Source organism: Pongo abelii, chromosome 16 (genome assembly GCF_028885655.2).
Source record: "Pongo abelii isolate AG06213 chromosome 16, NHGRI_mPonAbe1-v2.0_pri, whole genome shotgun sequence".
Taxonomy (NCBI): domain Eukaryota; kingdom Metazoa; phylum Chordata; class Mammalia; order Primates; family Hominidae; genus Pongo; species Pongo abelii.
In genome coordinates, this window is record NC_072001.2 from 53,485,295 (window position 1) to 53,498,037 (window position 12,743).

The following is a 12,743-nucleotide window of genomic DNA, read 5'->3' on the forward strand; positions in this document are numbered from 1 at the left end:
TGAGATGGATTTGAGTGCCTACCTCACTTATAATCTATAAATCAGTTTTTTTTTTTTTTTTTTTTTGAGATGGAGTCTCGCTCTGTCACACAGGCTGGAGTGCAGTGGCATGATCTCGGCTCACTGCAACCTCCACCTCCCAGTTCAAGTGATTCTCCTGCCTCAGCCTCCTGAGGAGCTGGGACTACAAGTGCGCACCACCAAGCCCAGCTAATCTTTATATTTTTAGTAGAAACAGGATGATCTGCCTACCTTGGCCTCCCAAAGTGCTGAGATTACAGGCGTAAGCCACCACACCCAGCCTATAAATCAGCATTTTAACTTTTCTGGTTTTTTCAGAACAATACTGAATTTTCCAATTTTTTTTTTTTTTTTTTTTTTGAGACGGAGTCTTGCTCTGTTGCCAGGCTGGAGTGCAGTGACATGATCTTGGCTCATTGCAACCTCCACCTCCTGGGTTCAAGCGATTCTCCTGCCTCAGCCTCCAAGTAGCCGAGACTACAGGTGCGTGCCACCACACCCAGCTAATTTCTGTATTTTTCGTAGAGATGGCGTTTCACCATGTTGGCCGGGATGATCTCGATCTCTTGACCTCGTGATCCGCCCGCCTTGGCCTCCCAAAGTGCTGGGATTACAGGCTTGAGCCTTCATGCCCAGCGACTTTGCAATTTTCACCAGTGAAATCAGGCAGCTGCTTTATGCTATTCATCTCATTGCTAAAATTATCTGGTGACATAAATGACTCTCAGGGTTTGGGGGTGGCCCATAATAAAGATAGCAGAACAGGGATAAATTAGACCCCATATCCATAGGAGAGATCCTCAGTGTGGCCAGCTCCTTGGTTCTGCAAACCATTAACTGGAAGAAGAAGATGAGCACAGATTTTGTTTGCAGAGGACCCACTAGCACCTTATTTAGAGTGTTTGGAATTTCTTTCCAACAATCTTTAGCAGTTTGAGCTGAGAAACAAAGCCCAGTGCTGAATAAGTAATAGGATTCTATTCTCCAATTCTGGTAGGTAAAACTTTTAGCAATAAAATGTGCTTTCATAATTTAGGAAGAAAAAATGTAAATTTGTGTAATTCTGCAAGAAAACTTATTGCTGTCCCCCCCTTGTTTGCTCCTTATTGCTGGCTGTCTTCTACTGCCAACTATCCCATGCCCACATCCCTAGTTACAGATTAACTTTTGGCATTGTGGTGAAGAAAATTTGAGAGGTAAACCAACGCACTAGATTCCATTCTCTCTTTCCAAAACACTTCACAGCTTTAGTCCAAAATATAAGAGCTCAAGACTAAGACTCTAGAATGTTTTATATCTAGTTCCCAATCTGGGCCTTACAGACCTCTGGGGTAAGGGAGGGTCATAAACTTTTTGCAAGAAATTATAAATTTCTTTTATGCACAAATCTACCTCAATAGACTGAATAAACCCCACTATATTTCCAGTTTTACAATCAGGCTATTTCGTTGAGTACTTTTAAAAATATGATTGAATTCCTAGGAACTTTTGGCCAGTATGTCCCTATAAAAAAAATACTGTCATCACGGACTTCCTCTTTCTTTTATTTATTTATTTACTTACTTGAGACGGAGACTCACTCTGTCACCCAGGCAGTAGTGCAATCTTGGTTCACTACAACCTCCGCCTCCCCGGTTCAAGTGATTCTCATGGCTCAGTCTCCCAAGCAGCCGGGATTACAGGTGCCCGCCACCATGTCCAACTAATTTTTGTATTTTTAGTAGAGACAGGGTTTCACCGTGTTGGCCAGGCTGGTCTCGAACTCCTGACCTCAGGTGATTTGCCTGCCTTGGCCTCCAAAAGTGCTGGGATTACAGGCATGAGCCACTGCGCCCAGCCTATTTCTTTTAAAATTAAAGTTATAAAGCCGTCTCTCATACTAAACAAATGTAGGAAACAGCCCCGAGAAAATCCAGGGCTGAGAGTATAGCAAGACAAAGTGTCCAGGAATACTGCATTCCTACCTGAAGGGAGCATTCATATTCGGATGGAATGGGGAGTGAGAGGACAGTGAAGACTTCGTTCTTGTAGGTGCATTTCTCACAGTTTAAACATACGATGCTATAATTGAGCTGCCCTTCAAACAGCTGGGTGATGACGGATGTCTCAGTGTTAATCCACATCCTGCAGCATCTCTGAGTAGATCCTTTCTCATATGATCTTCTCCGGGAGTAGTGGTACTGAATCAAGGAGCAAATTTCACCCAAATTAATTATTGGTTATATAAAAAAGACTGTGGCAACATGGTGAGATCCCATCTCTACAAAAAAACCAAAAATTTAGCTAGGCGTTGGGGCACACATCTGTGGTGCCTCGGGAGGTTGAGGTTGGAGGATCAGTTGAGCCTAGGAGTTCGAGACTGCAGTGAGCCGTGTTAGCACTACTGCACTCCAGCCTGGGTGACAGAGTGAGACCATGTGTCCCAAAAAAAAAGAAAAAGTTTTCAATAAAATGACTTATTTTTTTTCTATCAGAATGAGACATTGCTACCAGAAACCACTTAGTTTTGGATTCAGACAATAGAATAAGATATCCTTGAAAGTATATATATCATGTGTGATTTCTGATAATTCAGATATTTTCCCTTTAGGTGAAACAGAGGAATGATGACACTCTAACTCTGGTAAAACATATACCCATGGCCCCATAAGCTACCAGCCTTGGGAGCTAGTTTTTCCTAGGAAGAGGGTAAGTAAGCTAAATTAGCGTTAGTTCACTCAAGCAGATCTAAAAGTAAAATATTAAGAAATCCAATCTTTCCTGTCTCCAGTCCCTTCAGGTTACATTCTGCAGCCTTTACTCCTTTAACTTCTAGAAAACACTTTTTTAAAAGAGCAAATCCTGGCCAGGCATGGTGGCTAACATCTGTAATCATAGTGCTTTGGGAGGCTGAGGTGGGAGTATCACTTGAGATCAGGAGTTTGAGATCAGATTGGGCAACATAACAAAACCCTGTCTCTACAGGGTTAATTTAAAAAAAAAAAAAAAAAAGGATGAGAGAGCAAATCTTAAATTCCTAAGGCAGCCTGGTAGAACTAGCTTTGTGGCCTGGTTTGGATCCAGCTCATACTCAGCAACAGCATTTCTGCGGCACACCCTGAATTTTCAGTGATTTAAGAGCCTCAGTGGAATATACATTTTGAAGATGCGTTAGCTCCACGGCTGGCTCTAATTTGGGGCTGTGCTCACCATTCCACTTTTGCTTGCTCCTTTCATCACACTCTGCTGCCAAAGTCTTCCACCCTGACAGTAACTTAATTCCCCTAATTCCTACTTTGATCTTGGGAAACAGAATGCTATTTGTTTCAGATTGGCTGTAGAAGAGGACACAAGTGATTTTTACTGCCCACTCACCTCTTTTCTTAAAAAAGTGCTGCCATGAATACATTTTTTCTTCTTTTTTCCTTTTGGTTGTTTTTTTTTTTTTTTTTTTTTTGGAGACGGAGTCTTGCTCTGTCGCCCAGGCTGGAGTGCAGTGGCACGATCTCGGCTCACTGCAACCTCCGCCTCCTGAGTTTAAGCGATTCTTGTGCCTCAGCCTCCCGAGTAGCTGGGACTACAGGCACCTGCCACCACGCCTAGCTAATTTTTGTATTTTTAGTAGAGACGGGGTTTCACTGTGTTAGCCAGGATGATCTCGAACTCCTGACCTCAAGTGATCCACCCACCTCGGCCTCCCAAAGTGCTAGGATTATAGACGTGAACCACAGCGCCTGGCCATGAGTACTTTTTTATTACTCTAAATGAAAAACGGAACTGAGGTCTGCCAATGAGAACAATTAATAGCTATAGTTTGCAATCTTTATGCTAACCATTCCCTGGGTATTAGAGTTGCAGTGAGGTAACATTAGCAGAAGGACGTTGCGTAAAGACAAGGACACATTTTCAGAGAATGTGGGTCTCAGACCAAGGCTAAGGGCAGTGAGTTTTGTAAATAAAGGCAAAACCTCTAGAGTAACTGATGATTTCATGTTTAATGAAATGTATGTCCTAATTCGGTGATGAACTCGGGTTAGGCATGTTTGGTATGAGGATGAAACTTTGTAGTGCATAGATCTGTTGCTTAATCTAATATCAAGCTTAATATTTTCATGGATTTGTAGGTCCCAAGAAAATTTAAGCTATAAAGTTCTATATGTTATTTCTCATGAGGAATATATTTTGCACTTTTAAAAACTAGTCCATTCAGCCTTTATTTACAAAGAAAAGTAGATTAGTGTTTCCCACACCTGGCTGACCACTGGAAATGCCAAGTAAGCTTTCCCAAAAGACATTCTAATTCATTACCCTTGGAGTATGTGCCTTAAAATCTCTGTTGTAAAATCTTCCCCGATGATTCTGATGACAAGTAAGTTTGGTAAATACAGCTACACATTCAAATACTAACTTGGATGTTCTCCATGGGACACGTAGCACAGTGCTTGGCACAAAGCAGACAATATTAATTGAACAAGTAAAAGAATGAAAAATGGAAGTTGCTGATAAAGGTGCAGGACTATCCCATTTCAAGGTCATTAATTCTACTTACCTTTTTTAGAGCTTCATGAAGTTCATTTAGGACATAAATCAAGAATTCCTGAGCATCTTGTTGCGTCTTTTTCATAAATGCTGGGTAGAGGTTGCCAAGAGCTGACTGGAATATTTCTGGTGAGACACAGTCTGAGTCTCCCAGCCACATGTCTGTCATCAGGTAGGCAAAAGCAGTGGCAACTTCACTGCAATCGCTTGGAAGAAGAAAGGGATATGTTTCTGGCTGATTTAATGAAAAGAAGGCACCTAATCACCCAAGCCTGGGAAATTAGTCTCAAAATGGAAGAGCGTGGTGTCTCATGCCTGTAACCCCAGCACTTTGGGAGGCCAGTGCAGGAGGATAGCTTGAGCCCCCAGAAGGTTGAGGCTGCAGTGAGCTGTGATCATACGACTACTTCACCCCAGCTTGGGTGACAGAACAAGACTCTGTCTAAAAAAAAAAAAGGAGGCCTGGCTCAGTGGCTCACACCTGTAATTCCAGCACTTTGGGGGGCCGAGGTGGTAGGTTGGGAGGGGTGGATCACTTGAGGTCAGGAGCTCGAGACCAGCCTGGCCAACATGGTGAAACCCCGTCTCTACTAAAAATACAAAAAAAATACAAAAATACAAAAAAAATTAGCCAGGCACGGTGGCGCGTGCCTGTAATCCCAGCTGCTCAGGAGGCTGAGGCAGGAGAGTTGCTTGAACCCGAGGAACAGAGGTTGCAGGGAGCCAAGATCGCACCACTGCACTCCAGCCTGGGCCACAGAACGACACCCTGTCTCAACAACGACAATAAAAAAATAAAAAAATTAAAAAAAAAAGGAGCTGCATTCATTTCTTGGTTGCCCTTCCCACTTTTACTTACTCTAGCGTGTTATCTGGGAAGCTACAACCTCTACTGACTTGTTTATCTCTTAATAGGGATTCCAGAGTTCCTTCTCTAACCTCACCTGTGGGGAAGTGGGGGTGGGGGCTGGGCTCCAGGGAATGCAAATGGTCTTACTTTTGAAGAGCGGTGATATACTTCCCGGAGAGAAAGTATTCCACCAGCGGCAAGATGCTGCAGAGACACTGTAAGATGGCATTCACGTAGCATGTGTTGCCCAAGTTCCGCAAGCCAGTGACGCCCTGAAAATGGGGCTGGTTCCCATCAGCCTCCTTAACTGGAAGGGTATCATAGTAATCTGTGCACTCTGCACTGTGTTGGTGCCACATGGGAAGAAAGGGTTTTGAGAGAACAAATATGTACAAATGACAATAAGCCTCTCTTAATATTATGAAATAAAGAAGAGTTCTTAATAAGACTTCCTCCAAACACATTCCCTACCAAGGACAGGAAGTATTGGATCTTGGAGTCTAAAATTGTATTATGGGCGGAGCATAGTGGCTCACACCTGTAATCCCAGCCCTTTGGGAGGCTGAGGTGGGAGGATTGCTTGAGGCCTGGAGTTTGAGACCAGCCAGGGTAACATAGTGAGATCTTGTCTCTATTACATAAATAAATTAAATTAAATTAAAAACAAAATTACATTACTTAGACCAGAACTGTGAACAAGTACCTGAAGCCAAATAAGACAGATAAAAATTTCTTTCTAAAACTAAAGCAAGACAACTGACAACTTGCTGGGCAAGTAATTAAATTATTATTATTATTAATAGTTAATAAAACAATAGCTATCAGGTAGTGAGCCTGGCACTATTTAAGTACTTAACATGCATTTTCCCATTAAATCTTTCAACAATTGTATAAGGTAGGAACAATTAATTTTACATCCCATTTTACAGATGAGATGTCAGGTTTAAATGATTTAGTCATTTACTCATGGGGTGTGTGGTGGTATGTAAAAAAAGGAATATCCACCTATCTGTTTACCTCCCTCCCTCTCTCCCAACATATCTATCCATTAAGATATTTGGATTTATATATATTAAGATTGTCTATATATATGCGATGTATATATGTATATATTTGTGTATATATGTATGTATGGCATATATATTGAAGGCATAATATATACACATTAAGAGCATGAATATATATATCTTAAGAGCACACATATGTGTATACGTGTATATATATATACACATATGTATGTGCTATATACATATAAACACACACACACACACATACACGGAGAGGAGAAAGAGCACAGACTTTGTAAAAATATAGATCTTAGTTTAAATCCCAACTATGCCATTTACTAATTATAGGATCTGGGATTCTATGTCTGTTTCTCATCTATAAAATAGGAATAATATCATCTGCCTTATAGGATGGTTGTGAGGATTATGCAGGTATCATGCAAGGTACTTGACACAGGTTCATTAATAAATGACAACTTTAAAATTTTTTTTAAGTGACTGGTCTAGGATGTCCTTCCCAGTAAGCTACAGGATTAGAGTGTTCATGTGAATTGGCCAGACCTGCCTGCACAGACAGAACACTGAGGGTTCCGAAGGGGACCTCCTCTCCCTGCACAGAGCTTCCTCTTATAATTTTTTGTATTGTGCCAGGCAGCCTGGTATCTATGTCCTCTCGGATTTTTCTTTCCATATGTTGTATCTAAAGTTGGGGCTCCATGAGACAGTGACCTTACCTCATACATACTTTTAAGTACAGTTATGCCAGTTTGAAAAGTGTTCACCGTTATAAGAATGGTCATTTTCACTTTTACTCACTGATACCACAGGAGGTCCTAGACTGTCACCCTTTAGGAAGGACATGTATTTATTGCCAAGATATTAGGTCCAATCTTCCTTTCTTTCAGGGGATCTCTCATGGGTCACACCTGGGAGAACCCTCCTGAATGCAGCGTGTGTCCCCTGACTCCTTTGAGCTTGACTTTCCCACCACTGGGCTTATCTAGAAACCTGTAGTAGATCAAGGCTCACAGGACGTAGTAGATACCGAAGTCATCTGCAGGGAGAGAACGCTGAGAAGTCATTTTAATGGAACCATGTTGGACTTTCGCTTCTATTCAGGAGCTACATCTATTCCTTTCAACTTCATTTCTTTGAGCTTGTTAACGCTGGCTTTTTGTTTTAAACAATTGATATGCTCCTCTCTCTTCCAGTAGCTGCAAACTGATTTTCACCTGTATCAGGCACCACTCCAACTTGGATTTTCCATACATCATAATCCTTTCCATTCACCTTCAAGATTCTAGCATGTTGCCATGAGACACTGTTACTGGGTTGTCTGAAATGTTTTAGAAAGATTAGGCTCCAGAGAATGAACTACACATATAACCTCTCTTCCTTGTTCCATCACTCAGTTTCTCTTGTGTATATATATATTACACACACACACACACACACACACTTACATGTGCACAAAAGATTTACCGCCACTGAGTTAGTGGACACTATGGCAACCCTGCCTGCTCTGGGCACTCATTTCGCCTTCCCAGCGACTACACCACACCTAGGAGCCCTGAGGGAATTTCCTCACCCCGGGGAGCGAGGACTTCCACTTCTATTCGGAGCTAGATCTATCCGGACTGAATACCGGATCAGAAAAAAAAAATTGCCATAAAAGAACATTATGGGAACAATTGATGAAATTTGAATATGGATAACATGCAGATAGTTTTTTCTATTAATGTTGAATCTTCTGAATTTGATAAGATTGTACTGTGTTTAGGCAAGGGGATGCCCTTGTTCTTAGAAAATACACACTGAAGTTTTTCGGGACACAGGGGCATGATACATGCAACCTATTTTCAAACGGTTCAGGAAACACATAGGGACTGGAGGACGGGAAGGAAGGGGGCTGATAAAGCACATACTATAAAGCCAGCGCACCCACATGCCAGCAGTTGGTGAATCTGAGTGAAGGCCCACTAAGGAGCACTATTCTTGCAACCCTTCTGCAAGTTTAAAAAATTAAAAAGAGGCTGGGTGCATCGGCTCACGCCTGTAATCCCAGCACTTTGGGAGGCTGAGGCGGGAGGATCACGAGGTCAGGAGATAGAGACCATCCTGGCTAACACGGTGAAACCCTATCTCTACTAAAAATACAAACAATTAGCCGGGCATGGTGGTGGGCGCCTGTAGTCCCAGCTACTCGGGAAACTGAGGCAGAAGAATGGCTTGAACCCGGGAGGCGGAGCTTGCAGTGAGCCGAGATCGCGCCACTACACTCCAGCCTGGGCAACAGAGTGAAGACTCCGTCTCAAAAAAAGAAAAAAAAATTAAAAAGAAAGAATATAGTAGATATATTTTTTGCTAAAATGGATTTCTCTCCAGATATATGACTGGTAAGTAAAAAAAAGCAAGGTGTTGAAGAATCCATAGTATGCACCCCAACTTATGTCTAAATGGTTAAAAAAAAAACCCTACATATATTCTCAGGCTACACAAAGATATTAAGAATATTCATTCTTTGACACCTGGATAAGGAATCCTGGCAGGTAGAGGTGTCCTCTCTTGCAGGTATTTGGTATTTGTGATGTATTTACAGAGGTATCTCTCCAAGTCACCTCAGTGGTGGTTCTGCAGGACTTAAATCCTGTAAACTTGCTCTATTTGTCAGTGAGGCTCTCCCAAGTCCTTCATTTTCTCCTAATCAATAGGGCCTTTTAAAAGTTTCATTTTGTGTTTGATGCTGGTAGGTAAAAATACAATTATTTGTCATATGCTGGTTGTCTACCCAGGAACCTTTCTAACCTGACTTACTCTTTAATTTTTTAATTTTTATTTAAATAGAGACAGGGTCTCGCTGTGTTGCCCAGGCTGGTCTCGAACTCATGGGCTCAAGCAGTCCTCCCATCTCGCCCTCCCAAAGTGCTAGGATTACAGGTGTGAGCCCCTGCGTGTGGCCTAACTTGACTTACTTAAGTCTAATTTTTACATAGGTTCTTTGGATTTTCTATAAACACATTTAAGTTGTCTGCAACAAAATCAGTTTAATTTTTTTCTGAGTCTTACTTCTTACCTTCTTTACTAGTGAGGACTGCCAGTAAAATAGTGAAAATAGTGAAAAATAGTGAACATAGTAAAATAGCGAATAGAAGTGGAGATAACTAATTGCTTAACTCAGAAAGCTTTGGATAATTCACCATTAAATATGATGTTTGCAGTCATAGTATTGAAGAGTTGTAATCATGAATGGATAGCGAGTGTGACCAGATTTCTCTGTATTTATTGAGGTAATCATGAGATTTTCTTCCTTATTCTGTTATTGTTGTTCATTATCAATGATGGTCCCATATTAAACTAATCTTCTATTCCTCAGGTATATTTTGTTTGTGATGTAGTTATTATTTTCATGAATTGTTGGGCTCTAGTTGTTAATCTTTTTGTTCAAGGGTTTCGTATCTATGTTCATGAGTTAGATTATCTATGTGTTAATGCTCTGTGCTCTATAACAAACTACTAAGCTTAGTTTAAAACCAGACATGGGGCTGGGTGTGGTGGCTCATGCCTGTAATCCCAGCACTTGGGGAGGCCGAGGTAGGAGGATCGCTTGAGTCCAGGAATTCAAGACCAGTTTGGGCAACACAGTGAGAATATCCCCCACCCCCACCCCCATTCCCCCCACCCCACTCCCCACCCTCCCTCTACCAAAAAAAATAATAATAATTAGCTGGGCATGGTGGTGTATGACTGTAGTTCCAGCTACTCAGGAGGCCAAGGTGGAAGGATCACTTGAGCCCAGGAGGTTATGCTTGCAACAAGCTGTGATTGTGCCATTGCACTCCAGCCTGGGTGACAGAGTGAGACCCTGTCTCAAAAAGAACCCCAAAAGCCAGGAGTGGTGGCTCACACTTGCAATCCCAGCATTTTGGGAGGCTGAGGCGGGCAGATCACTTGAGGCCAGGAGTTAGAGACCAGCCTGGCCAACATGGCGAAACCCTGTCTCTACTAAAAATACAAAAAGAATAGCTGGGCATGGTGGCACGGGCCTGTAATCCCAGCTACTCTGGAGGCTGAGGCACGAGAATCCCTTGAACCTGGGAGGTGGAAATTGAAGTGAGTCAAGACCATGCCACTGCCCTCTAGCCTGGGCAATAGAACAAGACTCTGTCTCAAAACAAAACAAAACAAAACTCAAAAAGGAAAACCATGTATAGTTTAGCTGGGATCTCACACTGCATTTAGTTGTCATGTCTCTTTTAGGTTCCTTCAACCTGAAACGGTTCTATGTATTTCCTTGATTTTCATGAACTTGACTTTTGAAGATTACTGACCAATTATTGTGAATAATATCCCTTAATTTCTATTCAGGAGCTACATCTATCCGGACTGAATCCCAGATCAGAAAAAAAAAATTGCCATAAAAGAACATTATGGGAACTATGTTGTCTGATGTTTCCTCATGATTAGATTCACATTATGCATTTTTATGAAGAATATCACAGAAGTGAAGCTATGTTCTTATTGCATTGTATCAAATGTTATACAATTTTGATTTGTCCCAGCACTGGTTATGTGAACTGTGATTAACTGTGATAACTTGAATGAAGTAGGGTCTCCCAGGTTTCTCCAATGTAGTTTTTCCTTTTGTAATCATCAGGAAGCATTTTGCAGGGAGGACTTTGAGACTATGTAAATGGTCTGTTCCTCATCAAACTTTCATACACTAGTTTTAGCAATTGATGTTTCTTGGCTGGATTTTTGCTATGGTGATTGCCAAGTGGTGATTTTCTAATGTCATTATTCTGACTACATTCATCTGTTGGTACTCGACTATAAAGAGAAGTTTCTCCATTTCTTTTTTTTTTTTTTTTTTTTTTGAGACAGGGTCTCACTGTCCCCCAGGCTGGAGTGCAATGGCACAATCTCGGCTCCCTGCAACCTCCACTTCCCAGGCTTAAGCGATTCTCCAGCTTCAGCCTCCTGTGTAGCTGGGACTACAGGTGCACGCCACCAATGCCTGGATAATTTTCGTAATTTTTGTAGACAGGGTTTTGCCATGTTGCCCACGCTGGTCTTGAACTCCTGAGCTCGAAGCGATCCACCTTGGCCTCCCAAAGTGTTGGGATTACAGGCGTGAGCCACCGCACCTGGCTGTCTCCATTTATTCTTTTATTTTAATCAGCATGGACTCACAAATTCCCGTTTTGTTCAATGGATTACATCTGACATTTTATTTATTTTTAAATTATACTTTAAGTTCTGGGATACATGTGCAGAACGTGCAGGTTACATAGGTATACGTGTGCTATGGTGGTTTGCTGCACCCATGCTATCCTTCCTCTAGTCCCCCACTCCCTGACAGGCCCCGGTGTGTGATGTTCTCCTCCCTGTGTCCATGTGTTCTCATTGTTGAACTCCCGCTTATGAGTGAGAACATGTGGTGTTTGGTTTTCTGTTCTTGTGTTTGCTGAGAACGATGGCTTCCAGCTTCATCCATGTCCCTGCAAAGGACATGAACTCATCCTTTTTTATGGGTGCACATCTGATATTTTCATGGTTTTTTTTTGTTTGTTTGTTTTTGTGTTTTTTTTTTGAGACAGGGTCTTGCTTTGTTGCTCACTGGAGTGCAGTGGCATGATCTCAGCTCACTGCAGCCTCAATTTCTTGGGCTCAAGCAATCCTTCTGTCTCAGCCTCCTGAGTAGTTGGGACTACATCACATGCCACTAAGCCCAGCTATTTTTAAATTTTGTTGTAGAGACAGGGGTTTCACTATGTTGCCCAGGCTGGTCTTGAGCTCTTGGTCTCAAGCTCAACCACTTTGCCCTCTTAAAGTGCTGGGATTATAGGTGTGAGCCACCACGCCTGGCCATGATTTATTTTAGATGTTCAAATTGTCTCAAGATTAGCCTGCAGGAAGCCCTTCAAGATGTCTTCTGTATCCATTTGACATGTCCTCATTGTTCTTTGAGCACTTCCTTTTTTTGGCACAGCAAGATCTTCTAGAGTACCATTCCTGCCCCAATCCTGAAGTCAGGTGTTTCTCCAAGCCCTGGTTCCTTTTAGTGAAGAATGGTATTTAGAAACCAAGATCTGGGAGCTGGGTATACTCATGTTATTATAGTGTTGCTGCTTCCAGGTCCTCTATGCATACATACATTCACATCCATAGGTATATCTCTCTACATTTTTTTTTTTTTCAGTATTACTACCATACTGAGTACATCTTGATATTTTGGGAACCATGAATTCATGCCAGTAATTCCAATTCCAAACCTACATTTCAGGATTTATTCTAGTTTCCTCCCTTTTACATATTTACAACCCCATCTCCAACAGAGAGGCACTTCT

General features: G+C 41.8%; 1 protein-coding gene across 1 annotated transcript in view; it reads right to left on the reverse strand.

Moving 5' to 3' along the window:
• USP50 (ubiquitin specific peptidase 50) overlaps positions 1 to 7,960 on the reverse strand; it is a 46,506-nt gene extending 38,546 nt beyond the window's left edge. The window contains 4 exon segments of the mRNA XM_002825456.6: positions 1,986 to 2,201; positions 4,550 to 4,745; positions 5,537 to 5,731; positions 7,426 to 7,960. Of these exon segments, the coding sequence (XP_002825502.4) occupies positions 1,986 to 2,201; positions 4,550 to 4,745; positions 5,537 to 5,731; positions 7,426 to 7,478 (660 nt within the window). The 5' untranslated portion in view covers positions 7,479 to 7,960.
• Positions 7,961 to 12,743: the final 4,783 nt, after the last annotated feature.